This window comes from Anser brachyrhynchus (genome assembly GCF_964034855.1).
Source record: "Anser brachyrhynchus genome assembly, chromosome: 11".
NCBI lineage: Eukaryota > Metazoa > Chordata > Aves > Anseriformes > Anatidae > Anser > Anser brachyrhynchus.
In genome coordinates this window covers 8,854,386-8,879,260 of record NC_137706.1, presented here as the reverse complement: position 1 = coordinate 8,879,260, position 24,875 = coordinate 8,854,386, and the positions used below count along the sequence as shown (strand labels likewise).

Genomic DNA, 24,875 nt, shown 5'->3' with positions numbered 1-24,875 from the left:
AGGTGGATATAACATGCTATGCAAAATAAAGATTCTGAGCAGCTTAGATATGTTTGCTCTCAGAATGCTACAATACATTATTTTTTAGCTTAACAAGAAAATTTTACTTTTAATCTCCATTGAGCTTGGGATATATTAAAAAAAAAAAAGGGGGGGGGGGTTGGGGGGAACAAACCCCCAAACCTGTCCTGCATTACAGTAAGAAGCCATTCTGGAAACCTCTTGAAAGATGTTACCTAAAGGGAATGTTTCTAATGGATTGTCCTGGTTCCAGCTAGGATAGAGTTAATTTTTCTCCTAGTAACTGGTAGGGTGCTATGTTTTGGGTTAGGATGAGAAGAGCGCTGATAACATGCTGATGTTTTAATCGCTGCAGAGCAGTGCTTACACCAAGCCAAGGACTTTCCAGTTTCTCGCTCTGTCATGCCAGCGAGCAGGCTGGGGGTGCAGCAGGAGCTGGGAGGGGACAGACCCAGGACAGCTGACCCAAACTGGCCAAAGGGGTATTCCATACCTTATGGCGTCATGCTGAACAATATATAGGGGTGGCTGGCCGGGGTGGGGGGCCGGCTGCTCGGGGATAGGCTGGGCATCGGTCAGCGGGTGGTGAGCAATTGCATTGTGCATCACTTGTTTCATACACATTGTTATTAGTAGTACTATTATCATTTTTATTATTATTGTTTTCCTGTCTTAATAAACTGTCTTTATCTCAACTCACAGGCTTCACTTTCCCGTTTCTCTCCCCCATCCCAGAGAGGGAGGGGGGAGGGTGAGCGAACGGCTGTGTGGTGTTTAGTTGCCGGCCGGGTTAAACCACAACATGGATTAATGTAATTCTTTTTGTCTCCATTTTGGAATGTATCTTTTAAACTAAAACTGCATATTCATATATTCCTGTTCTTCTTCTACTGAAATTACATTCTGTCACAAAGCAGTTATTTGAGAAACAGTCTTATCTTGGCTGTGATAGAGAACCATCCTTAAAGCTAGTGGATTCTTAAGTAACGTTGTAGTTGAAAACAGGCAAGAAAAGCTTGCAACTGGGTTGTACCAGTTCAAATATTGCTCCTCTGCAGTTATTTCCCTCCAGTATATTTACTTACTTATGCTGAACAAGCAAAGAGCACATAAGCAAGTGAGACAGCCAGCAACTATGTCTAAATCTACTTTAGGTTTTGCAGCATTCTTGCAAAGACATCTCTTATGCTGAGACTTGGTGTATAGCAAACAGCAAAACCCTTGGGACAATATCTCAAGTCTTAGACCGATAACTGTAACTAGGATAAAATAAAGAGCACACAAATATATTGCTGCAAAAGTCAATGTTTACCTCGCAGGTTTTGATATGTTCCTGCTCCCACTCTGTCCTGACCTTATCCAGCTGTTCAATGTTCTGTTTGTACACGTTCTCTGTAAACACAGACACACATAATAGAAACCCAACAGTTAGGGGAAAAAAATGATGCCATCTTTCTCTTTTTCCTCCCATTAGGATTTTGCTGTGGCTTTTGCCGTGTTTACTTTGTCAAACCACAGCCTTAAAGTATATCACAAGAATATGTGAGCTTAAAACTGGTGGGCAGCCAGGATATATATTTTTTTTTTCTTTGCAACTTTATGCTAGACTAAGGACTCTGTGCATGGTTTGCAGATCATCTGTAAAGTTTACAGCGGGGACGGTGCACATAAGAGATCAAGAACCTGGGCCGTACCTAGGCACTGACCGTCCTTAGGCTCTTTCCCTGCTGGGCAGGTCAGGTAGAGCCTGTGATTTAATGCAAGCATCTACAAGAGCAGTGAGCGACAGGTCTGATCTCATGAACCAGCTCAGGTGTTGCTGGACATGTCCTTTTGGACACGTACTGTGTTTCTGGCTGAAGAATGTAGTCATGCCACCGTGCTCGTGTACAGGGAACCTGGGGCCTCTGTATCTGTTTTGGGTTGGTTTGGGGCAATTTGCGTGTCATTGTGCTTTCAAACTTGCTTAAAGAAGAGCTTTTCTTTCCTGCGTGAAGTCCTTACAGAAGGTCTTCTATAAAACCTTTAATGACAGCATGAGATTTGCATGTCCACAAGTGAAAGTAAATGTCTCAGGTTTGCTGTTGTTTAGAAGCTTCCCCATTAGTCTTTGGATTGGTGACTTCAGGAAACCTGACTTCAAACAGGGCTAGTTTGGGTGATTCAGGTGGTGCTCTCTCAAAATCAGTGTGCTGGTAGTTTTTTGCTGAGAAAAAACTTAGTTCTGTGACAAATAGAGTATCACCTGCTTCATTTGCTGCATCTCTGCATTGCTTGGCTTTGTTCTGACTCTGAAACAGGAAAAGAAAGAAACACCCCAAATTAATTGCTGTGGTTTTTTGCTCCTAGCCCAATGTTTTGCTGCCTCCTCCCTTTCCACTGGTAAGGTAAAGCTCAAAGTACAAATACTTCTTGTATTTGTACAGGCTGTTCTGCCTTCAGGATCATAGAATCATTTAAGTTGGAAAAGACCTTAAAGATCATCAAATCGAACCACCCGTTCTGTTGAACACGGATTATGGAGAAGAAGGGACCAGGATTTCACAGATGTAGTTGTAAGTTGACAGGCTTCAGGGGAAATCTGTCAACTTATACCAGTCCATTCAGGGATGCCTGCTATAGGAGCTCAGTGCCAGCATGACCCAGCCTGAAGCTTGTCTGCTGGCTGAGTTGCTGTTTTATGATGTCCAGGGTGCTTTTCTAATAGATATTTATAAGCAGAAAAAAATGGCAGTTAAAAATCTTCATCTCCCAAGCTTCTCATATAATATACATATGAAAAGAACACAGTCTTTGAAATACTTTGCAAATGCCAGGCTGTTTTCCATAACAACTCAGAAGTCTAAAAGCAAAATTCACTCTAAGCAGTTTTTTTTTCTTTTTTTAATCTGCAGCTTTTAACAAATGAAAATACAGATATTATTGACAGCTCTGTTCTCCCAGGTCTTTCTGCACAGATGGTGATGACAGTACATTAAGGCACAGCTCTAGACATCAGTATAACACATTCTCCCTTTCTGCCCTTCAAGACAATGCTCAGGTAGGGGTTCTCATGACCGTATTCCTCATCACAGCTGGCTGGAAAATGTGTAGTAAGCTGGGAACATAAGCTTCATTCTTATTTTCATCCTGACCCAAACTGTTTGCAAGTGCTGAGCAGAATTAAACAGCCAACATTTCTTGTGAGATGCCCCTGTGCATTTCAAATGTGCTGGCATGTGTGTGGAAATAATGGCAATGATGCACCCTGGGATTCTTCTGCACAAAAGGAGCTGGGTCAGATTTTGATGCCATCAAAGTTGCTAAGAGTCCTGGCATAATTTCAGTAGGGCCAGGGTTTCATCCCCTCTTTATGGCTAAGCTGGAAGGTTTTGTTCATCAAAGATAAGGGAATGCTAGAAATAAAATGTCAACTGCTGCTGCTGATTTTAGTCTCCATCCCCCCACTCCTTGAGATGATTTTTGATCCTTTTTGCTTACGCTGCACTGATTTTATTGAGCCAAAGGGAGTTCGTTTATTTTGTTTTCTCCATCTGTTCTGCTGTGAAACGTTCCCATTAAAAGTTAGCGAATTGACAGCTACAAGTATCAGACGATGCAATGAAGGACTGCAGTGCCTTAATTTCCAATGATTTATTTTTGAGTTTGTAAATTTACTTGAAATTAAGCTAACCATAAGTAGAAGAATGTTATGAAAAAGATGTGTTTTAATGTAAGATACTATGCCTACTAAATGTAAGCGACCAAAAGGCAAAACTTAACTGCGTGACATACTTCTGACTTGCTTCTTTTTTTTATGAATAATTTTAGAGAAAAATCTCATTCAGTTTGCTTTCAGAACTCATAAAGCAATTAAGTCACAGCCTGAAATAAATAAAATTAAATAGCTCAGTTCCTCCCCTGCCTTTTTAAAAAATCCTGATCAGGACAAGATCAGGGTTACCAAGCCCTACTGAAGAAGGTGAAGGAAGATCTCCTTGGGAAGGTGCTTCATTTCAATTTTGATTCTAATGGGTTAATTAGAAGGAAAGCAACACCTGGCACCTTGTGGAATGAGTTGTTCAACTGTAGTCTGTTGAACCTTAAAAAAGAAGTCCCCAGCTTTCTCCCTTTTAGGCATCACCCCAAAGCTCTGGCATCAAAGGTACCTTTTCTGTTTGCTTCTGGTTGCCTGAAGCGCTTGTCCGTTCAAAGGACTGCTCGGCCTCATCCGCCTCCTTGCACTTCTGTTCGTACGTCTTCTTTGACTGTGTTGAAATGAAATCATATGTGAGGTTAGGGAACAGAGCTGGGTTGTCTCCAACTTGACTTTCAAGGCACTTTCTCTTTTGCAGGCTGGGGGAAGAAATCAGTGTCCAGGTTTGTACAAAGGAGGAAACTCCCTGTGACACCATAAAGAGATGCTTATTAAAAATAGAACGGAAAAGTCCGGGCAGGGGGCTAGCAGCATAAATCAGGCCCTCCTCTTACAGCCCTGAAATTGTTTTCTCTGTGCAACCTCAGCCAGCTCCCTGCAGAGGTGATCGCCTGCCGTGGCTGCTCCGCACAGGTTTGCAGGCAGTGCGAGCACCATCGGTGCATCAGGCAGCTGCCTGAGCTACAGCACAGAGCCCAGGTTAGAGCCCAAGCTCCCCAGGGTACGGATGGGGACAGACTGTCATTTCCACAGGGTGACTTGGAGCATCAGGTGGCTGATGGATGTCTTGCCCGCTGCTCCAAGCTGTGAGGCAGAGCCAGCCCCACACAGGTAACAGTCCCAATGGAGTGTTCAGAAGCCAAGTAAATCCTTATTTGCACCAAAAGAGCTCTCTTAGAGCTTCACTTGGTACAACAGACATGTTTAAATACAAATTGTCAGTACCCTTCCAGCTGTAGTGCTGACAGGTCTGCAACTACTTTTCCTTAGAGGCAATTGCCCCCTGGAAACCAAACCCAGCAGTCTGCAGTTCCTGTACCTGCGAGACTTCCAGTTGGAGAGGTTACCTTCAGTTTGCAAGACTCCCTGACTCATTTTAAAATGCTATTTACACAGACTGGGAAATTACATTTTCTCCTACAAGTATATTCATCTAGAAAGAGTCAAATCCTGTTTGAATTTAACTTAATTCCTTTCTGAGTGCCTGTTTTGGACTCTTTAGAGCGTTTGGCAGGGAAGATTAGCTTTCTTGTGCTCTTACACAGTTACACTCACACACACATTCTTGACTTTTCTTCACGTGGAGGAACATGTGATACAGATTTCACCCTGTCTACAACTGGAGCTGGTTTGCGCTGAGATACCTGCACAGGACCTCCTTGCTTACCTCCATTGTTTTCTTATAGTGGGACAACTTGCTCTTCTGCATGCGCTCCATTGCAGACTCGTACTGTAAGAAACACACAGGAGTAAGTATTTCTTTCTTTGGACTTTTCCCCCTTTCTTAGAAAGTCATTGTCAGAGTCTTCCTATGAGCCACAGGTCTGTGGGGAAAATTACCTCACTCTGCTTTTATAACTGACAGGCTTCTAAGTGACACAGGGAGCATCGGTATCAGTTTAAAAAAAAAAAAAAATCCAAGATAATTCTGCCTCAGTGGTTTCCATTAATAGCAGAGAGGATGTAGGTCTTCATTTTCTGCCTCCTTTTTTTTTTTCTCCCCTTAAGGAGATTAAATAGCATAACACTTAGTCACGGCGCCCATCAGCTCTGCTAGTAGAGTTCATCTGCTGGCTCAAGAGCTTGATCTCATGTCTTTGCACAACAAACCATTGTCTCACCCATGTGAGCAAGGGTACTTGTCCATTTTGAACTCAAACAATTTTTCTGTAATTTATATTCAATTGCTTCTGGCAAATTTATGCTCACTGCAATGTGATTTCCATGACATAATCTGGTCAACATTGGGAAGACAGTGCTGAATTTTCTTTTATGGCTTTAATTGTGGTGTGCCCAGCCATGTGTGACAGTGAGATATGCTCCTGTTTGGCAGGGGCTGGGTTTCTTCAGTGGGACTTCTGGTCCTTTGATCTTTACATTCTGCTCAAGCAAAACTCCCTCCAGGGCCACCCAGGGGCTTGCTTGACATCAGGCTGAACAGCACAGTCCTGAAAGCAGCTACAGCAGAGCCAGCACAAACACTAAATAGTGTTTTGTGAGATCACCACAAATACTGACACCTCCTAGCATGTCTGATGTTGGCTTCCTTACAGCCACATGCTAGACAGAGAGAGCAGTTTGTGATGGGGTCCTGAGACTCCAAAGGAGATTTTACCTTTTCCCCAGGCCCCTATAACAGTTCCCATTTGAGTTACAGGCTTATTGTTTTCCACAGGAGAGAGAGGCTCTCTCTTTGCGGATCCCAGTAGTGAAGCGTGGGTGTGGGAGAGGAATGCTGATGACCGAGGTGCACACTGTCTGTCTTTGCATGCATAATTTGCTTTATCGGATTGTTGTGAACTTCAGATCTCAGTAGCAACACAGTCAGAAGCAGAGCTGGTTTTACCCACTCTCGTATTCAGTTCTGTGCTGTTCTAAGTTCCTGTGTGTCTGGGTTGTAGATTTGAGTTTTGCTGCATTGGACACTGCCCATATATATTTTCGTTTGTTTGAAATTGGCATAGGACTGGATATTTGATTTTTACTGCTCCTTAAGTCATTGTTTTCAGTGTTAAGTGACTGTCAGCTCTTTGTCTTCAAGCCTGTGGAACCAGAGGACTAAGAGTGACCACTTGTTTCTGTGAAGAGCTACTTCTTCAAGTGACTTGGAGCTGAATAAGACCCTAGAAAATGAAATAGCCTTAAATATACTCTGATTTTTATTATATAACATCAACTAGATGCTATTCCCAGTATCTGTAACTCAACATGTGTGCTGCATTCAGCATAACATTCATTTTATGAATTTAAAATGATTTTATGATCATTTATGATTTTAGATGTTTGTGTTATCCTTTTATTTTAGTGCATGTTAGAGATCATGCAGGATCATGCCATAGCAATGTACTTAGTGCAGGTATAAAAAGAGGGAAGGATGGATTAAGTTCTTACGGGGATAAGAATAGTATCTGCAGTTACACAGACAGTAGAAGTGACTAGAGCTTCTGTCTCCTGAGTTCAGAGCATTACATAACTTCTAGCTGGGCTCAGAAAGTCGTTCTTCCACAGTGTAGTACATGGAGTGAACAGGATACGCTGGGTGCATTTTATCATCTTTTGCACTATTCCCAGCCTATGGCTGGAGGCAGGTCATCAGAATGGACCGCTGACCCAACATGTTTCCAAGTTCTGCTGATTCCTCACCTTTTTTCTTTGCTCCTTCTGTCTTTCTCGGAACTCCTCTATTCCTTTCAGTTCATCCTTCAGCATGACTGCTAGCTGGATGTGAGAGTTTCCAACGCTTTCAATTTCTAAAGCAGATCAGAATTCATATGCAGTCAGTGGTAAGGTCTTTATATGTAAAGTCACGTTTTTCAGGAGATATTTCTAAGATGTGGACACAGTACAATTTGCCATGAGCAAAGCAGCATTAAAAAAAAGTGCATGCAGAAACACAGGGAGCCTGACATTGCTGAGGGTTCACACAACCTGAACAGGGCTTTTTGCAGGTCCTCTCAGTGCCTTCACATACATGGGCAAGACAGCTTGCTGCAGAACTGGAGCACCCACTCAGGGCAGCCTTGGCAAATGCAGAGGCTGGCTGCATTTCTTCACAGCCCCATTTACCCCAGCCATAGATGTGGGGTGAGGGAAGGAGGGAACTGATGCCCATCATCCCCCTGGAGTCTGCCTTTCCCTCCTCTGTGCCACTGGATATTCTTTGCCATTTGCCTCCAGCCTTGCACAAACATCATCAGAGGTTGTTGCAAGCTGAGGATTTTCAAGGGTCAGCTAAGACAGGCTGAATTTCAGGCCACCTGGCTGATGCCAGTGGCTGGTAACATCTCTGCATTTGTCAGCTTTGGTGGCTCTGAAATGGAGCCCTGCATTTTCCAGAACTTATAGACTCACAGAATGGTTTGGGTTGGAAGGAACCATAAAGATCACCTACTTCCACCCCCCTGCCATGGGCAGGGACACCTCTCACCAGCCCAGGCTGCCCAAAGCCCCATCCAGCCCGGCCTTAAATGCGTCCAAGGATGGGGCAGCCACAGCTTCCCTGGGCAGCCTGTGCCGGTGCCTCACTGCCCTCAGAGTAAATAATTTCTTCCTTATATCTAATCTAAATCTACCCTTTTTTAGTTTAAAACCATTACCCCTTGTCCTGTCAATACACTCCCTGGTAGAGTCCCTCTCCAGCTTTTTGTAGGCCCCTTTTTGATACTGAAAGACCGCTGTAAGGTCTCCCCAGAGCCTGTTGAACTCCCCCACCCAAGCTCTAAGAATACCTTAATTCACCAGCTGCTTTTCTAAGGGTGTTGTTTTTACACCAAGAGCAGGTGCCAGCACCCAGGTGCACGGTCCTATTGGCTATGGTGGTGGTGCTCTTCCTGCGTGAAAGGCTTTAGCTTGGACTTGGGCACAGTAAACAAGCGTGCTGTTTTGACGTTAGTGGTTTGTAGAGGTGGGAACCGTGCTAATATTATGTGATTTGATCCAGGTAAGACTAGTTTGAGGGACAAGCGATTTTCTGTGCCTCCAGAGATTGGATTTGATGCCCAGCCTTGGGGAAGGACTCTACTGAGTGCCCTTTCCCTCCACTCTCCACACTAAGGACAAGGACAGAAACATTAGAAGTGTGAGGGGGAAGAGAAGAAACAACCCCAGAGGTGGGAAACACAATCACGTGTCTGTCTTAACCCAGGTCAGAAAGAAAGATGTAAATACTTACGTTGCTTAAGCCTCTCAAATGCTGCCTTCAGCGTGCTGTGAGATAAAAAGAAGTGTGCTTTGTTAGCATAGGCTTCGAAGGATGGATTGTGAATCTAGAGGAAAAACTTTCCCTCAAACAAAAGATCCACCCAGAAATAAAGCTCTTAATAGTCCTATGATAAAAATTGACCATGCTAAGAGACACAATAGCATCAATCTGTTACCACTAGGAAATGCAATAAAATGCTCCATGAAGCAAGGAATTGCAGTGCTCCTTATGTGCACCCTCTTTTTTAATCTGTATTTGTAACAGAGCGCTAACAGACATTTCTCTGTTCTTGCACATTGCCAACGGATGCAAGTCAACTGAGTGAAATAAAGATGGTCAAGGGAAATTGGGTTTCAGAGCACTAGCCCGAAGGGTAGAGAGAAGCCAGCCCCGCTTTCTGTGTTGAATGCAGCACCGGCAAAATTTTCCTCCCTGGTCACCCTTGAAGCCGGAGCAGCTCTGCTGTGCAGCATCTCCATCCTGCGCTTTCCTAGCACCCCCGTGTGGTGCAGCTCGCTGTCCTTGGAAGGACACAAGGCTCTGAGAGCCGTGAAACTGTTGCTCGCCAGGGGCTCTCAGCATCCCAGAAGCACAACATGAATAACCCGTGCTGTAAAACCAGGCCTCGGGCTGCGATATACAGTGCCGAAACTGACACTGCTCCTCTGATGGACCCGCGCATCGAGCAGAGCGGTCCTGCAGTGGGGAGTTGCAGGGGACGTGAAGGGGTAACGGTAGTTCACCTATGTCCTGATTTTTGGTGAGCCAGAGTCCTTTTAGAAAGCAGCAAAAAGACCAGTATAGAGGTGACAGGAGAGGAAAGAGCACAGTCTGTAAGGGGCCTTTTCAACTTAATAATCAGCTCTAGCTCCGAGTTCGCAGGCTGGAAGGACATTTGCGTACACAGAAGCCGAGATAGTAGGTGCAGTGATTTTTGAGGTTTTTCAGATTCAGAAATCATCTCTTCGGGCCCTAGGCTGTATTGTTCCCTGAGGGAAAGAGTTCTGGGCTCTCCAGAGTGCACCCGACTGCCCCAGGCAGGAGGCCAGGGGAAAAGCCTCCAAAATCTCCTTGGCTGAAGCCTGGCTACTGGGAGAGGCCAGAAGAGGATGCGTGTCACTCCTCAGCCATGTGTGACTGCAGATGGGGAGGGAAATCCTGCATCTCCTGTGCGTTCCAGGAGGCTTAGGAGTTGTGTGAAGAGTCCTAATTGCCCTGTGTTAATTTAGGCTGAACATCTGTTTCCTAATCAAAGCTTGTTGTCCAAGTAGCAAGAACACATTACCAGGCAGAAGGAAAGTGCACAGGGGATGGGAAAGACTGGGTCTGTCCTCAGCGATAGCTGCCCTGCAAAGTGCTTCCAAATCTAGCTTTGTATCTGTCCATGGAAATATAAGGAAAAGGCTTTCAGCCAGAAACCATGAGCATTCATCTACCTGTTGGACTCTTTCAGCATCTTCTCAAGGAAATAACTATGGTAAACTAAATTTGTTTTGGTGGCAGATTATCATCCTAACGATATTCGGTCATTCTGAAGGTTCATTCACCTTTCCTTCTGTACCCTTGTTCACACAAAGTGAGTCTGGAGTGAAAACTTCGATGGAAAATAAATTTTCACAACACAAAGGAATAAAACAGGATTAATTACAGCTCATTTAATTAAAAACTTGAAATCAAAAACCAAGTTGAATATCAGTAGCTGATTTAGCTTTTCCCCACCTAAAAGCTCTAAAGGATTATTTTGAAAACTTAAGCTAATTTTATTCCATAAGTATATTTTTTCCTTTTTTTTTTTTTGTATGGACTGTCCAATGGGAGGTGGGAAATATGCTAGCAACTTCATGCTAGAAATAGGTAAATACTGACATTTTAAAAACAGAGGACACTTGCAAATTGCACATACTGTTTTTGCGTGACATATTGATCTGTTGTTCAGAGATTTTTTCATCAGTGTTGGTGATTTGGATTATGGCAAGGCTGAAAAAGCTGCTGTAATGGATACTGAAAAAAATAATTCATAATCAATACATATCAAGGACAAAAGCGTTTTGCTGCTTTTTTGTTTTCCAGACACCAGAGCTACCAGAGTAGATCATGATAAGCAGTACATGAAGCTTCTCTCATTTTTGCTGGCTTTCTGTAAGGATCAGTTGGTTTTCTGGTATAATAACACACCTGGCTATGAGCTGAGGAACCCATTTGCCCCTACATGGTCTTTAGTTGCTATTTCAGAAAGCTCTGGCCTTTTGCTCCTGGCATAAAAGATCTGCACAGGCAGTTCCTTAGCTGCTGGTTAGGGCAAGGCCACAGTCCCTAGGAAGACGGAAATAGACTTAAGCCATTTCCTTCCCTATTTTTATAATAATTTTCTGAAATCAGTGAATCAGATCCTTCATCCCTATGGGGCTTGGAGTAGCAACCATGTTGTTGTGACAGCTTATGTTGGGGGGGAGGACAAGTAAATCAAATCTCGACCCACAGATCCATCAGGTATTCCTCTATGATTTCTGGGCTGCAGGGATGTGCTGGCTGCAGCAGCAGCAATCCTACAGATAAATTTTTCTCTCCTGCTAGCTGCTCAGATTGTGCTAGTGAAATATGTAATGTCAGTGCTTTGGAGAGCTTCGTGGAAGCATCCCATGTAGCAGACCTACATGAGAGTTTTAATTCAGTCGGTACCCTTGTATATACAATACCTATTGCCTCTTTCTTCTGCGTGGGTGTGACTCTCTAATAAGATTGGTAAGGGCTTGATTCCAAAGCAACTGAAGTGAGGATGTCTTCACTCTTAGGAGCACTTCTATGCAGTGCTTTATCCTCACAGTATATCGTGCTGTTGGCATTGTGGTAGCAATTTATTTTTTTGTTGATTTTTTTTTTTCTCTGGCCAAATTAGAAAACCTGAAGTTGAAAATAATTCAAGAAAAACTACAGTTTGCCTCCCCACCCCCCTTTTTCTTTAACTTCCTCATATCTGGTGTTTCCATGCCAATTCAGGAAAACTTAAACCACCCCAGCTAAGGACAAGACACCTTTGGGCATCTTTACTTGCAGCCCCTTGCAGAAGTCTCAGTGAAATAGGGTTGGACACGAATTTGCTGTGCTTGCTTGTTAAGGCTCCCCCTTGGACATTTAAAGATTATGTTTGTCAAAATGAATTTCAGGTGCAGACAGGATTAAACGTGAACCCAGAAAAATGGGGAACAGATATAGCCATTGTGACAGCCACTCTGCAGCAACCTCTGGTGATTTTTGCCATCTAGTGGCTAAAATATTGGTACTGTAGTATCCTCTAACTCGAGCACAGCAGAACTGAGCTGCTATTGTAAAATATGCACTTTTCAGTGTTTGTTTTTCCAAGTGGGGGGGTAGAAGAAGACTAGCAGAGCTTTTAGAGGACCTGGGCAGCCAAGGAGAGGTGTAGAGAACACAAGCATGTGGCAATAAAGCTCATTATTTAGCATTCTTAGCTCTGTAGGTTTCAAAATCCTTTCCAAAGCAGACTTGCCCAAATTTACCTGGCAACCCGATCTCCCTAGGGTACTGACTGCAGGTCCCTGTGGCTCTCCTCTAAGAGGATAAGCATTTACGGAATGCATCGTTAGAGAGCTCGGTTTGATTTCTTTCTCTCAGCAGAACTTGCCTCTGTTTTCAAGGCAGGAAATGCATCCTGTATTTGAGAAGAGGTGCCTCGCTTGGCAGTATGAGAAGTAGTGAGGAACCACTGCTTCCGATCATAAATCCATTTCACTCACTGCAAAATTTTCTTATAGTCAGTTCAGGAGGGGAACTTAGCGCACGGGGTTTGGAACAGCATGGGTGGCAACATTTAAAACTGAACCTGTCCCAGCTGCTCTTAGCATTTGCTTTCCCTCGTTTCGTCTCTTGGACCTTGCTTTCGCTAGGGAGCTGTGCTGTTGCTGGAGAGAAGACTGTGCTGGGCAGTCCTGCGTGACACCAGGATTGCTAGGAAATGCACTGCAGATGGGGCTCTGGTACCTTCTTCAGAGTCATCACAGGCTGAATTTCATGGCACCAGAGATGCAATCAGCAGAGCTCTCAGTGGCAGTGCTGAGGCCACAGGTAGGCTCGCTACATACCCTGGTGAACGGCTCTTTTGTAACCGTAGGCTTGCTGCCTTGGGCATTTTTTTTCAGTACTTTGCTTCCTCACCCAATTAGAGACTGATTTAACTGAGTAATTCATAGAGTCCCTCTACATCTTGTACACAGGAAAGTAAAACATAAGCTCTTCTAACCGGAAAACCACAGCTCTTTTAAAATTTTCTTTCTTTTTTATCTTTGCTTGGTGAATAGAAGTGGAAAATAACTCCACCTTCGTCTAAAATAACTCAGTCTTCCTTTTTGCTCAGTTTACATTTTAACATCAATACAATCTACGCTGTTCTGCTCTTACTGTTTTTTGGGTTTTCTTTTGTTTTCTTTTTAAACATTCTTTCTGAAGCTGGGAGAAGTCTCTGCCAGATACAGCCTGCAGAACGCTTTCCAGCAGTCCTGTTCACCCACTGCCTCAGAAACCCACTCACTGCCTGCCCCCTCTGAGGCCACGGTTAACGTCTGTCTTTCCTCTTGTCATGTAGGATAGACCTAAGGTGATATTACCAACGCTTTTTCTGTGAAGCCTAGTGGCGGTAACAAAGTGGGGAGAAAGAAGTCCAAAAGCATCTGGTCTCAATCACCTGGGGGGTCTCTGCAGGGATGGATGTGGGGAGGGGCGAGGAGAGGGAAGAGTGTGGGTGCGGAGCGGGATGTTGTGCTCTTTAAACAGGGAGATAACGCCTCACTACCCAGTCTGATGCCAGGCACATAGCAGAGTATTGCAGGCAAGAATCACATCTAGCATCGCTTGCCAGGATGTTTTCTTCTTGTCCTCAAACAGAAAAGCAAAACCACCCTGTGCAACTAGAAAGATTTCTGTATAGGTACCAGCTGTGGTGTGATGTTTAAACCACCTGTGGTAGAGAAAAGGCATGAGCAGCACCCTTCTCTGTCTGCTGGAGTCCAAGTTTTTGTCTGTTTACAGGTTAGCTGCAGCAAGGCGCTAGCCTCAGTAGCCAGCTATTAGGGGAGGCTGCAGCATGCAGCAGGCTGGGCTCAGTGTCAGGTGGGATGGAGCATGTCTTTCATGAAAATAGCCACAGATGTGGAGAGTTCCTCTAATGCTGCGGTGTGTCTGCATACGTCTTTTGCTGTTGCTACTTACATATTTTCAGATAAGCGTCAGAAGCGGAAGCAGCCCTGGACTGAATGGGAACAGGGCGATACCACCATTCTCAGGGCTGGTTGCTGGGAGCACGCACAAATCGCCCCAGGCTTTGCTGGGACAAGAGAGCAAACAGACCCCTTGTGACTGCAGAATGACCTAGGGCGTTCCAATCAATGGGTAAAACAATCGAAACAATTCATGTACCTCTCACGTAAGACTAAATTTCCCCATCTCCTGCTCAAAAATGCCTGTCCTCATCACTAGAGAGCATGTCTAGATTGGATTTAAAAACTGAGCAGAGGCACACTTCTTTCAAGCACATGCTTGGATCTATTTTCACAGCATCCTGAAAGTTCAGAATATGAGTGTGTGAGTGTACAAACTCTGTGCAGGTTCAGAACTTTTGAGTGGAAAATATTTAACCATGGAAGAATGTGACCTTCCAAAAGGTTTTTAGCCTCGGTTAAAAAATGCTTGCTTTGTGTGAATAATACAGAAGATTGTGTATATTATGTGACAGACACACTATATTTATACACAGGAAGCAGCAGCTTGGCATTTCGTTACAGGTGCCCTCACCTCACGCTCACTGAAATATTCTATTTCAGGCATTGCGCAGAAGGGCAGAGCAGGCACGAGTCTGAAGGAACTGCCCTTTCCCAAGGTCTGAAGGAGATGTTAGTGGAAAAGAAGGAAGGAAAAACATAGGAAATCATATACACGAGAAGAGACAAGCAGGACAAATGACAAAAATAGCAGTTGTCAGACGAGGCAGATTTAACCAGCTACCACATGTTTACATCAGTTGCTTTACAGAAGAGCTGAGATCCCAGAGGCTCTGTTTCGGCTGAAGCAGAAGATGTGTCTGAAAATTGGGCTCTGTGGTATACTTTTTCTCATATTCTTCTGCTGAAAAGTTGCCCAAAGCTACTGCATGGAAATTCCTAGTCACCTTGCAGCCTGAAAGGTGTTTCCTCTTAAAGGCAGGAGCTCTGAAGAGAATCATCTATTACTGGGAGTGCTACCGGTAAACAGTTGCAAATTTGTTCTCAGTTTGTAACTCAGCTGAAAATCCTCACTCCCTGTGCATCCTTTCCCATGTGTGCTATGCAGAATATGGAGGCTATAAAAATATACAGCAGTTTAAACTTCATAATATGTAGTTCCCTCTCCCCTGTTGGAAATCAGCATAACCTGTGCTTTGCTGAGAATATACGGCTATAGCTTTGTAATCATCTTTTTCATAATTTCTTGAATAATTAGAGACTATGAAATTTCAATATATAAACTAAAAAAAAAAAAAGTGGGTTAACAGAGTTTTAAACTTAAATGTCTTAATTTCTACTTTATGTTTTAAAATACCCATTAGCCCTGACTTCTGATAGGTGAGCTCCAGAGGTCTGGTTCTGGGCAGTATCCATCCTTCTACCGTGACTGCTGTGATCCTCACGTCTTGCCCACTCCTCAGGGACTGCCCTGTCCCTTCCTAGGTCTGACCCACCCAAGAGTTACGTCTGCACTGCTATTTGAAGGGAGGGATGTTCCCTTCAGATAGCTGTTCTCCTCCCAGCACTTTCCCTAAGACTCCCCAGCTTCCCATATCTCCACATACAGTGCTCGTTCACAACTGTGCTGGGACAGCCAGGTGATTGCCTCGAAAGAAGCAGCCAGCCTTTTCCAGGTGTTCGATGATGGTATGGTGCTCAGTGTGTGTGTAAGACCAAAAAGCAGGGGGACTGCAGCTTACCAGTGCAGGCACGCCTTGAGAAACCTCGCTGAAAGGATGCTAACCTGCCTCTGTTGTGATGTCTCAGCTAACATGGCAAGTGTGGTGAGGCAGGTTAGAAACGAACAACAAAAAAGGCACTTCTACATGTAACAGGCAAGTGCATTGCTTTGCTAGGAGATTCAGTGGATGCTAATAAAATGTTTCAGGATTTCAAATAAGATCAAGGCACAAGAAAACTCTGCTGGGGGCTATTCAATATAAAGCTGCTGCTGGTTTGGCAGCCCCTGAACCACCAGTTGTTAAGGCCAGATTGTTTAGGAGAAACTTTCTCCTATGCTTGCTCTGTTCTGCCCTTCCACACGGATCTGGCGCCAGGGATGGGATATTAGGCTGAACAGATTTTGGTCTGAGCATGCGTGACCCTTCTTGCAGTATGAAAATTGTGTGTAAGTGTGTGTCTCCTTCTATGTGTCAGAGTGAACTTCCCAAGGCTTCCAGCAATTGCTGAGTTAGGTCTGTGCCACGTGCCAAAAGTGGATATCTCCCTTCCCTGTCGGAAGTAGTTTCTACCAGCTGCAGTGCCTGAAGCAAGGGCAAGAAGACAGAACGCCCAAAATTGCTTGAACCAGGCTGTGCTATTGAATGAGTGTGTGTTTTGGCTGTTAGGCAGCGCTTTCAGGGAACTTTTACTTCTTGAGATGGGATTTGCAGTGTTTGTTTGCCGTGCCCATGGTAACCAGCATCAACTGCTTTTAGAAGCCCTGCCTTTGCTTTTTTTAATTAAAAAAAAAAAAAAAGTTGTTCCTCATCTCCCTCTCTTGCTTTGTAGGAAAATTTTCTCTAGCTGTAGGCTAAAGTTAGCCATTTCCTATAGCAGTTAGAAAAGGACCAGTGAGGAACCAACTGAAGCAAGCTGCATCTCTGGTAAGCAGCGCTGAAAACTCATACCCTGCTAGCTCTCAGGTCAAAGTGCTTTCCTCATATTTCTAGTGCCAAGGACTCTGCAGGCGGACCTTTTCCCAGGTTCAGATGTTTCACTACTGAGTATCAGCAGTAGTAAAGTGTCCCCCTACAGTTTTGGACTGTAGTTGTCTCTGCCAAGCACTACTGGGGCTGGGCCTGGAGGGGTCAGTTCCCCATCGGGAGCTTGCTGACAGGCCCCCGATATCTCCTCGTAGGACAGCTCATCCTATTGGGGCACCCAGCCTGGTCACCAGGAGCACGTTGTATGCCTTCCTCTATACCAAACTTTTGTAGTGATGGTGGAAGAACAAGCACTGGAGAGTATACAGGTGGAAACCCAATGTCTGTTGTCACCTACATTTTTACTAAGAGCAACAGAGAGTGGTCCCAACGCTGCTGTTGCATTTCCGCAAGCCTTCCCTACTAGTTGTCTTTTGAGTCAGCAGCACGTTTCTTCATCTGTACATTTCAGTAAATAAAGATGGGTAGCAGAAACTATTTATACATCCAGATGAATTCAGCAACTTGCTCCAGGCCAAGCAAAAGCTGGGGGTGAAGGAAAGCATGGGTTTGCCACCGATGTTTTGCCTGGACCACTAGACAGGTACAGCTGTTCACCCTGGGTTTGTGCTGCTTCTGCCGTGCGCTGCTTTCCCTACCTGCTACAGAGCATCGATTTGACCTGCTGGAGGGATGAGAGGTTTTTGGAGCCAATTCGTTAGGTTCAGCAGTTGTTTATAATGTGCTAAGCAGAATTAATTGGCTTTGCGGTTGTTTCCCTTAAGGTTTTCTGGGTGTTCTCTGACACTGAAAGTTTATCAGTAGTTGTCTTCTTTCTTTTTATCAACCTTTTAAAAGGCAACCAGCCACCTTCCTGATATTGAGAACTACTGGAATGTGAAATGACTTCCTGGAGAAGTGACAGAAAGCTCTAGCAGCAGAAATATTTAAAAGGTGACTGTAATTTAGATGAGAGGATAATTTTACATTATCAAGGAAATAAGTGAGTGATCTAAAAATAATAATTCTTGCTCCTCTGTGATATATAGCATGGCACAGGGAGTTCTGTAAAATTCTGAGAAAAAAAAAAAAAAGAAAGGGGGGGGGAGGGTTGAGGAAGCTGCTTTTTTCCTGGTGATTGCTGAATGCAAGTTTTAAGTATCCATACTTGCATGCCTGCACAACACCTTAGTTAGATTTCATTTGAGAAATACTGCTACCCAAAGATACATTCAAAGATGTGAACAGCCCCATTCAGATATTTGTAATACTACCTGTCAGGTATTTGTAATACTACCAGTATTCAGTGTGCTATCGGATAATAGGGAGCCCTAAAAAGAGGAAGCACTTGGTGCAACGCAGGGGGCTACCTTTCAAGCTCTTACTAAGGGTAGAAGGTGAGTTCCCTGCCTCCAGCCTCTCTGGAGGACTGACCCTGGGAGCAGCGCTGTTGTCAGCAATGTATGCCATCTAAACAAACTGCACATCAGGTCAAAAATATCAAGGCATTAACATCAAATATTTCACATTCATGAATAGTTCCAGTCCTCAATAGATCTCACTTTTCTCTGATTTTAAAGTGTGAACTCTGGACAAAAGTCTTTCACTGCCCACCTGTGTAACCCCTTCAACAACCAGAGGGATGCTGAAAGAAAGCAAAGTGTGCTCTCCCTCTGCTTCAGAAATAAGTACAATGAAACATTCGCTCTGATAAAATAAAAAGTATATATCACTGCAGTGCTAGTCCCTACCCAGACCAGGCATGCGTTTATGGAAACACAGTAAATCAGCTCTGCAGCATGCCTTGTTGGTATATTCAGCCTTCTTTCTATACCAAGCTATAAAATTGCTGGATCAAACTGGAGCTGGGCTTGGTTCCAAACTTCCTCTAACTTTAGGAGAACACGGATCCATATCCCAGCCCTGGGGCTTGCCTGTGCCTCTAAATCAAGCCATTACAATCCCTTAGGAAAAGTCAGACCTGTGAGTTATCCACTAAGTCACAGAAGAGCAGCCAAAGCTCTCTGTTTCTGAACGTGTTTGCTCTACCTGCCTTGAATTGCCAGTAAGGAAATTTAGGTGGAGCCTTTTGGTAATCCTCAATTGCTAATATTATCATTTGCTTTGGAAAGAAGCCATCCATCCTTAATCTGCTATTTTAATTTCCTTTTCTCTGATTAAGTCTCTGTACTGAGACACCAGGAAGGTGTCTCCTTGTACCCTTTTATACCTCTCCTTATGCCTCTGTGATACTCTAATGCATTGTTCAAGGGTGAGGCAGAGATGGAGTAACGAGGGAAACAGAGAGACTTGCATGCGCTCTGGAGCGAGCCTCGGTGCTCTCTCCATTACCAGGCACTTGGATTAATGCACCAGTTCCCCATCGGCCTGGGTGTGCCACCAAGTCAGTGGCAAGTGCTACAGGTGATTGCCTGGCACTTGCATGTCATGATGGTCCAAAGATTTTGGGGTCAAGTTTTACAGTGAAATATGAGCAGGAAACCATGCTTATAGCAAAAGAGAGCGATAAATAGATGTGAAAAGGAGAGGGTGATTAAGAAATGAGCTATAGGGTGGGTGAGAGTAGGGGGCCCCTCAATCAATAGAGCTGTTTTGTTTAGATTGAGGTCTCTTTCAGTCCTGTCTTCTGTGACCCCAAATCTTCATCCTCTTCCACTTTATTCCTGTGTTATTACTTGTTACAGTAATGACCAAATGTCTCAATACTGCTGCTACCATCAATAATAGTAGCGGTTTATCAGCAGTGTTTATTAAGTTAAATTCTGTGCCAACATATATCTACCTCTCCCAACACAATCTACACATGATCTAAAATAGTACTGGCGACAGAGAAAAATATGTCATTTTAGTGTATTTCAGTAGTTGTATTGATTTGTCTCAAGTAAAATCCCTTGAAAGAGTTTTAAAGATTGTATTCCTAAGCTAAGCCAAGCATTTTTCCTGCTGCAGAGGGTGATTTTTAGTGTCTTTGCACTTTGGGTTTGTTCTGTCAGTCGCTATGAGTTTAGGGTTAGGGTTAGGGCTAGCCAAGCCAGCATGTGAAACATTTACCAACATCTTCCTTTTCCTTTTTCCCCATCGCTCAGTTTGCTCTTGGAAGCAAATATTAAACATTGTTAGCAGTGCTGAAATTAAGAATTTTCTCAGTACAGGCCTACTGGCCATTCCCAAAGAGAGATTTTCTGAGTCTTGTTTTGAAGGACCCTGGTGTTCCCTATTTTCTTCTACACCATGAAGTGCTGAAGCGAGCAGCTTATGACCCCATTCATAAGCAAAGCAGGTGTCTGACGTTGCTTCCAAAATGCTTGCATTTGTACCAAAAATAGAATTGCTTACTTGATTTCTGTTTGTCCTCCTGCTTTTCGGGCAATTTGAACCAGCTCTTTCCCATATCTCTCTTCTGCTTGCGCTCTGTTAAAAGAAAAACTTTCTCAGTGTCTCCTAGTGGAACCAGCATAATGTTTACAAAACCTTTCCTGTGCAACTCTACCTTTGCAGCTGAGGTACAAAGCACAAGAAACAGAATTTCTTTAATTTCTCTAAATTAAGTCTAAAATATTTGGGGTGAACTACTTGTGGAAGAAATGAGGGACAACAGCTGTTCATCCTCATGGCTTTGACTAGACTACGGCATGCTAACACAAGTTTCAGGACCGCTACGGGGTAGCAGTTTGGGCACGCTTCTCTCTGACAATATCTGGCTCCCCGTTCGCCTGTCCCTCTGCGTGTGATGGCAGTGAGCACCTTGCACTGCAGCCAGCTGGACTGGTGGCTCTGGTGAAATCCCACTCGCAGGTTTGCAACTGGCTTTGTACGGAGTATATTAAGGGAAAAGAGCATGGCCAGTTCCTGCAAAACTCTTGTGTCAAGTGTTCCTGACACTTCACGTGTGGGACGGGACTAGCCCGGGTCAGCGGGGTTTGGCAGGAGGCTGACACCATCTTTTCACATCTTTGTGTGCTGCCTTTCTCACCTTCTGGCATTCTTGCACACAGCTTCTAGGGTTCCCTGCAACAGCCAAGAGCTGGAACATATTTTGTGTTTTAAATCTAGGTCTTAGTTGTGGAATATGACCTCTTTCTCACTCCCCAAACTCTTCAGCCCTCCTCTGGATCAGGCAGGAGTATTTGGGAGCAAAAGATCTGGTTAGAAAGCTGATAAAGTATGAGAGTAGCCAGAGCAGCTGTTGTCAGGACTTGGGGCAGCTGCTGCAGGGCTCCGTGTTGAAATTCTGGCATCAAATCCCTGACATAGGCAGCCTCTAGGAACAGGGATTCATCCCGTGCTTTGTCCTCCTCCTAGGTCATTCCTGTGAATGATTTGAGGACAAAGTTCCAGGAATAAGCTACAAATAACACCTTCTTTCTATGTTTAGTGCCCCGTGTCTTGTCCTCTTCCTCCTCCCCTAGCACACATGCTCATACAAACATATGGGCGTATGCACACTCACTGGGAAGTTTTGGGGTTGTGCAAAAACTCATGGAAACACTTGTTCTTGCAGCTTTCAGGTGCGTAAAATGACTCTAAGTGTTGTTTTTTTTTTTTTTTTTTCTTTCCTTTGTGGAAAGCCCTTTCTGCCTCCACCACAAACAGAAAGAACCTTGTCCCGCAGCTTGCAGAAAACCCTCCAATAGGCTTTGAACAGAAACACGGCTCTGTATAGCGTCAGATGCATGCTGCAGTGCAGTCTGCCTGAAGCCTGCAATACAACTCTCGTCTTGGTAAGTTATGAGTCACAAAGGAGCTATTTTAAACAGATAGAGCTAAGCTACCATCAGAGTGATGTGACTTCAGGACTCTGCGACACATGGCAATAAAATATGCTTCCATGGGTGATCAAGAAGAGCAATTCAAATAGCTTTGGATTTTGATGGGAGACTCTTCATCGTCTGAAATAATGAGCTCTCAGTTTGGCAGCTCGCATCCCCATGAAAGTCCCAGTGCTTTAGAAGAAGCCTTTAGAAAAGCAACCCAAAACCCAAAAACAAGATGGAGGCAGCGTGGGAAGAAAAAGGAGGCTGCGACTGAGGAAGGCAGAGCGATATTCAGGAGACAGTTCTGTGATGAACTGCTCTACTATCACCTGCTGGATATATAATTCATAGCGTGGGGGCTTTCTCACAGGTCATGCATGAGTATGTGCCTCATGCTGCATGTTGCAACTGTTGAAACTCAGCCACTTTAAAACAGAACCAAAATTTCAGATCTTTTTTGTAAGTCAGAAGTACAAAAATGAATAGCAAAGTAGTCAGAGCAGCTGTGTAATATGTATTTTCGCACCCACAAAAGCATTAGCTGTCCATAGCTGTTGTTGAGGGGCACCCAGGAAGCACATAGGGGATGGAGATAAACTACGACGTTGTTACTCATAGTGTGGTGAGATGTGTGAATTATGTGGGCAGTTGTGAAAACTTAGGAAGGGGCTCTGATAGCATCTTACATAGCTTTGTCTGTATTTGAAGGGTGGCCCGTTCTTGTTAGTTACGGGAAACTGAAATGCTGCATGTGGCCACTGAACTCTCTAAAAAAAAAACCTGCAAGTCATTTGTTCCCTGTTGAAAGGGTAAACTTAGTAATGCTTCTTGTTGGGATGTGTTGTGGTTTAACCCGGCCGGCAGCTAAACACCACACAGCCGTTCGCTCACCCTCCCCCCTCCCTCTCTGGGATGGGGGAGAGAAACGGGAAAGTGAAGCCTGTGAGTTGAGATAAAGACAGTTTATTAAGACAGGAAAATAATAATAATAATAATAACATTAATGATAATAGTATTACTAATAATAATGTGTACGAAACAAGTGATGCACAATGCAGTTGCTCACCACCCGCTGACCGATGCCCAGCCTATCCCCGAGCAGCCGGCCCCCCACCCCGGCCAGCCACCCCTATATATTGTTTAGCATGACGTCAGATGGTATGGAATACCCCTTTGGCCAGTTTGGGTCAGCTGTCCTGGGTCTGTCCCCTCCCAGCTCCTGCTGCACCCCCAGCCTGCTCGCTGGCAGGACAGAGCGAGAAACTGGAAAGTCCTTGGCCTGGTGTAAGCACTGCTCTGCAACAATTAAAACATCAGCATGTTATCAGCGCTCTTCTCATCCTAACCCAAAACATAGCACCCTACCAGCTACTAGGAGGAAAATTAACTCTGTCCTAACTGAAACCAGGACAGGATGTCTCTGCTACCATATGATTATGGACCAGTAACCGCACAAGCCTTACTGGAGCTCTGGATTTCTTACTCTTTCACCCCTCTCTTCTCTCCTTATATCTTTCAGGCTTCTATTGATTGTCTATCTTTACAAATCATGTAAAAAGGCTAGAAAATGCCCCATGGAAAAAAGCTGTGCTAAGTCATCTGGTCTTAGGATGTTGATAATCTCTCTCGTTGCTCACTTCCATCATTCACCTTCTGTCTCCTCCTTCATAAGACATAACTGGCATCAAATTCTCATTTATTTTGTTTCTTTGTCTGAAATTACTTTATACTCAGATCTGTGTAAACAGCCCTGAGGAGCACAGGGACCAGAAATGGGTCACCATTGGTTCAGGTGACTGCGTGGTCCCTGACTCAGCTGCTGTGACCACTTCAGGATTCAACTCAAACAGGTTTTTCTGTGCAAACTAGGATCATTATGGAATTTGGAAACTGCTTACTATTCCTTTCCAGATGCAAAACAGGAGACAAAATGAAAGCTATTCTTTTTTTTTTTTTCCACTCCGTTTTTCTTACCTCTGCTTGAGTAAATCCTCCACATCTTTGCACATCTTCCTCCCATCCAACAGTCGCTGCACAAGCACCTCATAGCCGGTGTGAAAGGTGAACTCCTTGCACTGAAGGCAGAAAGAGAAGCAGCTGAGATAGTTTGTGCACATCCCTTGCAGGCTTACCAGACACCTACTGTCAGTCATCTGAACAAATCAGCTTCCTGGAAAATACAAATGTACCTTTAGGTTTGCCCTGAAAAATGGCATCTGGGACAGGGCTAAGTATGCAGAAAGTAAGGGCAAGGTTTCTCCAACAGGAAAATCTGTAAAATCTGTTTAAATCGAGTTTGGTTTTTAATGATGAAAAGTGAAGTGGGTCCCACATTTTGCTGTGCCAAAAGCAGTGCAAGCTGTCTTTTTGGGGAAGTCATGTTTAGTATTGTGTGGGGGATTTTTGCACAGTGGAGATGTAGAATGGCTCCTCTTCCCATATGTCTTCTAAAATGAGAGGTCAGAGTCAGCTCACTGCCACAGGACAGCAATGTGCTGTCTAGGTGCAAGTGGAAAGGTGAAGGAATATTGTGCTCGGATGGATATCATCAATCCACGGGGTAGGGGCTGGGCCACTTGGTCAGTGGTGGGGTGTTTCAGGGGGATGGTGCGTAGCACAGGGACGCAATTTGCTGTCAGACAACGCTGAGTTCTCATGTGTTGCTATGCCTCCCTTTGGGATTGCTGTACCTGTAACAGCTCTTTTCATTGCTGAAATTGGTCTGGTTGGTGTAAATTCAACATGACACAAGTTTGGGGTTTGTTCGTTTGTAAGTAGAACATAAACATGAAGAGAGCCTGGTAATTTGGACATCGAACCTGCTGGAAACTGAACATGTGTATTTCTGAGACTGTCCAAGGATGGCAGCTTCCTTTGCTTTCTCATTCACTGCCTAATTCCCTGTGCAACACATGGGATTTGTATATGCCTTTGGGCATTTTTGCAGCACAGCACTGCAGTTTGTCTTGCTCCATGACCCCACAAGGAGCCAGCCAAGGTGATGTGAGATTTCCAGGCAGACACCCCTGGAGGGCCAGGTCATGGAGCTGGGTGGAGTCTGCTGCCCCAAAGCCAGGGCTCTCATCTCCTGCCTGTCACAGGGCTCTATGCTGCTCAGGGCCATGTTCCTCTGCTGTGGTCTAGGACTGCAGTTCCCTCCCCAGCTCGTGAGCCCCCGTGCCAGGCTTATCCCTGTGCATGTCATCCATCAGAGCACACCTCCGTGCACCTCAGACAAAAATACGTGAGTAATCTGAGTAGTTAGAAGAAAAACAATTAGTGCCTAGACTATTAGCTTTGCACTTCTTTAATAATTTTTACTAA

At 44.4% G+C, this 24,875-nt stretch overlaps 2 protein-coding genes across 4 annotated transcripts in view; one reads left to right on the top strand and one right to left on the bottom strand.

Moving 5' to 3' along the window:
• SCAPER (S-phase cyclin A associated protein in the ER) overlaps positions 1 to 24,875 on the top strand; it is a 242,691-nt gene that overhangs the window by 18,960 nt on the left and 198,856 nt on the right. The window lies entirely within an intron of this gene.
• Positions 1 to 24,875, bottom strand: part of PSTPIP1 (proline-serine-threonine phosphatase interacting protein 1) — a 54,713-nt gene that overhangs the window by 13,223 nt on the left and 16,615 nt on the right. For both annotated transcript variants that reach the window (XM_080551377.1, XM_080551376.1), the window contains 8 exons: positions 23,526 to 23,626; positions 20,134 to 20,208; positions 8,829 to 8,863; positions 7,301 to 7,407; positions 5,325 to 5,387; positions 4,170 to 4,268; positions 2,267 to 2,312; positions 1,334 to 1,413 (listed from right to left, as the gene is read on the bottom strand). In XM_080551377.1, coding sequence (XP_080407503.1) covers positions 1,334 to 1,413; positions 2,267 to 2,312; positions 4,170 to 4,268; positions 5,325 to 5,387; positions 7,301 to 7,407; positions 8,829 to 8,863; positions 20,134 to 20,208; positions 23,526 to 23,626 — 606 coding nt within the window. The remainder of the gene's footprint in view (positions 1 to 1,333; positions 1,414 to 2,266; positions 2,313 to 4,169; positions 4,269 to 5,324; positions 5,388 to 7,300; positions 7,408 to 8,828; positions 8,864 to 20,133; positions 20,209 to 23,525; positions 23,627 to 24,875) is intronic.